Raw genomic sequence first — 5,492 nt, forward strand, 5'->3', positions numbered from 1 at the left:
TGAAACCAATCCATTAATGGAAGAGTAGGCAGAGGATGACACGAATGCGAAAAGTTGGACAGCCGACGAGCTCCCCACATATTTTGAGACAGCGACCACCCCAACCATACATCTGCTTTATCATGTTTAAATATTTGTCTTTGATTATTCCTCCCTTTATTTGTTCCTTTTATCCAATTTTATTCAATATCAGTAATTAAATTTTAATTTTCACACAATAAATATAAGGAAAAATAACCAAAAAATACAGAGACTATGGAGACAATTAAACATATTCTTTAAAGATTTTGGATTGCATTCTATTTTTTTTGTTATAAGTAAATTAATTCTTATACATTAGATGAGTGAGAAAAATAACCTTCAATTAAATTTGGTGTTTATATATAAGGAATGATAATAATTTTAACACTTAACTTTTACATATTTATTCAATTTAACCCCTACTCTTTTATTAAGAAGTAAATTTAAAAATTTAAAAACTAATTAGACTAAAAAATCAACAAAATCTTAGTATCAAATTAAAAAAATTAAATCTTTTGAATTTTAAAAATTATTAAAAATCATAAAAACTATAAATAAAATTTTTATTGAAAAATAACAATACCCACTCAATTGATGTCAACAGAAAAAATAAAAATAATTATTATAATGATTTTCATGTCTTTCAATTAAAAATTAAATAGTTTAAACAACATTTTCAAAAGAAACTAGCATTGATCCCCGCTTTCGCCGGGGTTTAAATGGTAATATTATTAATATTAATATAATTATAAAATTAATATATTATAATTTTTAAAAGGGATTCATCTCAAAATTATATATGATTTTTTTTTATAATCTTAACATAAAATTTTGATCTGATCTAATTCTAACAAATCATTAATATACTTATTGATATAACATCATTTTATATTTATATATTGCATACAAAAATAATTATATTTATCGAATATAAAAATAAATTTATTTATTTATTTAAATATGTATGATTGAATCAAAATTAAAAGTTTATTTATACATTTGAACCTCAATCAAAGTTTCATATATATAATTACACCAAATCAAAATTAGTATATTAAATTAGACGGTAAATCAAAATTCATATGTAATTTTGAAAATTTTCTTTTTTTTAAATAATATATAAATTTTATATTATTTGATTTAGAAAAAAATCCAACGGATTTAATACAAATTTTAATATGATAAGTGTGAACATGAGTATATTAATTATTTATAACAATTTAAATATATATATATGGGTAGGTGTTTACCAGGACATTATGTTTCATCATAGATATGGTTACAATTAATTAAGCAATTTCCACAACATGGACACACCAAACCATCTCACATTGGTCTTAAGCAATTAACATAGAACGAAAAAGCCTGCCAATCTCATGTCATCTTTACGCAAATTTCACTGATTTTTTTTCTTCTTCTTATAAATTCCAAACTAATTAAAATGGCACTCTTTTAATGGCTTCTTGATGATCTATTCCAAATCTCCTCTAGTTCTCTGGCAAAGACCTTTTGTCTGCCGACAACAATGGTAATGTGGTCTTTGTTTTCGACAACCTTAACTCGGGCACGAGGGATTTTTTTTTGAACATTAAAGCTGCATTCGAGCGGGATTACTTCATCGTCTTTGCCATGGAATATGTTGACATCGCACTTCATTCGGTCACGAACGACGTCCAAGTAGCGGTCGAGTTTGGTGGAGGTGCCACAAATAATGTTGTGAAGTGTATGCCAAGCCGCGTTATGCGTGTGGCAGAAGAACCCTTCCATCAAGAATGTTCTCACCCTGAATTATTATTATTATTATTATTATTATTATTATTATTATTATTATTTTGATAACAAAAAGAAATGCATTAAACTTCAAGGGCTATGGTAGATGAAGGTCAGTATCAAAAAGCATAGTGATAAAGGAAATTGATACTGGTGAATTTATTGCTAGACATTGAAAAATTTTACGTGACTATACCAATTTGGTATGATTTAAAATATCTTTTTTTTTTCAAAGTTGTTCTTCTTAGACCCTTAGTTCTTTTATACAAAATTATCAATAAAAAAAAAAGAAAATAATTTATATAATAATAGTAACACAGGACCCAACTAAGTCCAATATAGAAATCTTATGTCAAGAATATAATTTATTTGCTAAAAGTGTAATACAATATAAATTTGATTGAAAAGAAAGTTAAATGATTTTAATAGCTCTGTAGGAATATTTAAGGAAGGTTAAGGCTTAGTTTAATCTTATTTTTCAAAAATTGTTTTTAAAATTAAAAGCGGTTTTAGAGCCACAAGTAATACTAAATAGACAACTTGAAGTGCTTTTGAACCCAAAAATAAAAGCAGTTTTTTCTAACTTCTGCTTTCGGCAAAAACACTTTTAGAAACAAGGGACAATTTTAATCTTTATAAAATATTTTATATAATATTTATATGGGTATGTAATTACTTTCCTATTGAAATTTATTTTAAATATATAATATTATATATTTAAAATTTTATTGGTTGCATTTTAATATTTAAAATTTAGTTTACATATTTGAATTAAATTTTCTAAATAATTAATATTAATTGTTTAAAAAACTTGTAAAAATTATATTTCATATATTAAAATATTAACTACTAATTTAAACATTATTTAAATACATATTTGTTACTTTATGTCTAAAATGAACATTTTATTTCTCAATAGTAATACTAAAAATACTTCTCAAAAATAATGCTAAACTAGCCCTAAGAGAATATAAGAAGCATGTGACTATCTGTATATGCATATATAGGTGAGTATACTCTATAGAATGATTATTATAAGTAAAAAAATTAAATTAATTGTTGTATTATTAAATGAATCTCTGCATTATTAAAAGCAACAAAATAATACTAAATTTCTAACTGAATTAACATTTTGAAAGATTTTTAAATTTTTATGATTGTGCCAAATTTCAACGGAAATACTTGGGGGGGTACTTTCACATATATTTGAAAACAGAAAACAGAAGCCAAGGGTGGAACTTGGACAGTCAAAGACGATAAAAAACATGAATTACCGTACGTACTGTATGGGGATAGTTGATTGTTGGTAGGGTTGACATGACTTAGACTTGAGGAGGTGTTAGGAATTATTAGGATTGACGAAATTAAAGCTTACCTGTTTCTGGTGACAAGTTTGGTAAGAAATTCCCATAGCCGGTGGTTCTTGCATATGACCAGGCAAATCGTCCGGCTGATGTGCTCGTACCAGCATGCCAATGATGTACAAAATGCCATCACCGGCCACACTCGTCGGGGCGCTAATTTTCTCATTACATATTGTGTTGCTGCTTCACCCTTTGGCACCAAAAAGTATGGCTGCCAACATTTTTCATGCATATTAATTGCCAACTTTTTTTTTTTTAAACCTAAGATTGGTAAAAAGTGGAAAAGAAATTTACCGGTGTAAGTAGGGTTAAAGACTTGATGGAACCAGGGTGTTTTACAGCTAAAGCAAGGGCTAAGATACAGCCTAAAGAATGAGCCACAATGTGAAAAGATTTAACCTCGTATGCTTCCAGCACTGATTTTTCAATCATGCCCACATGTTCTCTTAAGGTGTAAAGTGAATCAGCTGGCTTTGGACTTCTCCCAAAACCCAAAAGATCAACAGCTAAGAACCTGTAAGTTGATTTAGCAGTGTTTGAGAAGTTGGGAAATAAAGTTTCCGTCCAAAATGCTGATGATGAAATGAAGCCATGGATGAATATCACATCTTCTCGTGCTTTATTATCTGACAATCACAAACAATATCTTGAGAAAAAGTGAAATAGTTAATGGTAATATCATAATATGATGAGATCATATATACCCTTTGGTCCCTGAGCCTTGACATAAAGTGTGTCTTTACTAGAAGATGTCCAAGAATTGCAAAATTTACAATCACAATCAGACCATGTAGGGATATGATGCAGTTGTCTACCGACCATCTTGCCTTGAAGCATTTCTACAATGATGGAGTTGATGGTAAATGTCGATCTCGTCGACCCTTTCTTCGTCTCGGCGGTACCGTCTAACTTGAACTTCTTCAGCTCGTTAACGGTGAGTTTCGAGACCTCGGCCACTAACGAAGGACGTGAATAAAGGGTATCCGATATATCCTCCAGTTGCAACTTGCTTGAATTCAGGGAAACAATCTTGGATTCCCCTTGTTCGGAGACTAAGATCTTGCCGCTGCTAGTGATGGCCTCTTTAGCGGAGGAGCAATAACAAGGCCGCCACTCGGCTTCGATACAGAAATCAGCCACTTTGTATCCATAACATAAGATGAAATCAAGAAGGTCAAGAACAGAGAAGACAACGAAGCTCACAGCTTTATTCAAAACCCCTCCGATGAACTTTAAGACGGACCCCATTTTACACATTCCAGCCATTTTCAGAGAATCAAAAGTGTTGCAAGAACAATGTGAAGGCACTGATGGGGCTTTTGACAAGTAAAAATATTTGGGAAACAATTCAAAACTGTCTTAAAGCTGTAAACTCTTTCATCACTTCTTCTCTGTTTCACTCCTCCATCATATGCAAACTACACTGACATAAATAGAAAGCAAATGGCTGTATATATACGGGTTTTAGGTTAATCAATTTTCTGAAAATGGGTGCTGGAATACATTATATATATACAATAAAAAGATAAACTAAAATAACCGTAAACACAGTATTATCAATTTAAAATTTGATATAAATATATAATATTTTAAACACAAACCAATAATCACATGTAAGTCCACATTTTGTGTGATGAAATGGAAGCGTGTGGGAGAGCTTCTCTTAAAGGTTAATAATAGAGAAAGAGAGAAGAAAGGGTTGCCCAAATATTGTTACAACAATTTGGCCAAGGAAGAAACTTAGAAAAAGGTTTGTGGTGGTTCAACCGAATGAAGGAAGAAATGTTACAATTCTTCTCACATTACCCTAAATTTAAGATTTTTTGTTTGAGTTTTAATTTAGTTAGTATTGTCCGTGCAAGAGAATATGGTTTTTTCAAATCGAATCAACTGATATAATATTCGAGTTGAGTCATTAAATTTATTCGAATTAAATTAAAAAAAATTTATTTTTCGAATCAAATTAAATTTTGTTCATCCCTACTTTTAAGAATCGAATAAAAAAATATATGTGTTTTTTGTGTGTATATAATAATGATAATAATATAAAAGTAGCAGCTTCAAATTAATGTAAACGATACATATACCTTTAATAATTTCTAAAGGTAATTATTTAAACGACAATTTCGCTTTTTTTTCAACATTTAAATATTGATTTTTTTTCATTCCACGTTCCTTTTTTGGATTTTAACTTTCAAATGTTAAATAAAAATTTAAGAAGTAAACGTAATCCTTTTCTTGTCTTTAAATACTAAAATTTCAACCTTTAAATATTAAAATTTTCTCTCGTACGTTGTTTTTCTTTCACTTTTTTCAACTTTTAAATATTATCCCATG

The 5,492-nt window shown here is 29.1% G+C and overlaps 1 protein-coding gene across 1 annotated transcript; it reads right to left on the minus strand.

Moving 5' to 3' along the window:
* Positions 1-1,223: 1,223 nt before the first annotated feature.
* LOC121211169 (probable lysophospholipase BODYGUARD 3) lies at positions 1,224-4,963 on the minus strand. Its single transcript, XM_041083610.1, has 4 exons — positions 3,860-4,963; positions 3,450-3,781; positions 3,167-3,366; positions 1,224-1,804 (listed from the first exon to the last, which is right to left on the minus strand). Exons 1-4 carry the CDS (start codon positions 4,419-4,421, stop codon positions 1,474-1,476), a joined length of 1,425 nt encoding a protein of 474 aa, XP_040939544.1. The 5' UTR covers positions 4,422-4,963; the 3' UTR covers positions 1,224-1,473.
* Positions 4,964-5,492: the final 529 nt, after the last annotated feature.

Source organism: Gossypium hirsutum, chromosome A12, assembly GCF_007990345.1.
Source record: "Gossypium hirsutum isolate 1008001.06 chromosome A12, Gossypium_hirsutum_v2.1, whole genome shotgun sequence".
In the NCBI taxonomy this organism is placed as follows: Eukaryota; Viridiplantae; Streptophyta; class Magnoliopsida; order Malvales; family Malvaceae; genus Gossypium; species Gossypium hirsutum.

What these genes read in the sequence shown, in the direction of transcription:
- LOC121211169 (XM_041083610.1), bottom strand. Translation starts at nt 4,421, where the DNA reads ATGGCTGGAATGTGTAAAATGGGGTCCGTCTTAAAGTTCATCGGAGGG. An exon ending in CAAGGCTCAGGGACCAAAGG is followed by an intron (nt 3,782 to 3,859) that starts GTATATATGATC and finishes TGTGATTGTCAG; the next exon opens with ATAATAAAGCACGAGAAGAT. An exon ending in AAACTTGTCACCAGAAACAG is followed by an intron (nt 1,805 to 3,166) that starts GTAAGCTTTAAT and finishes ATAATAATTCAG; the next exon opens with GGTGAGAACATTCTTGATGG.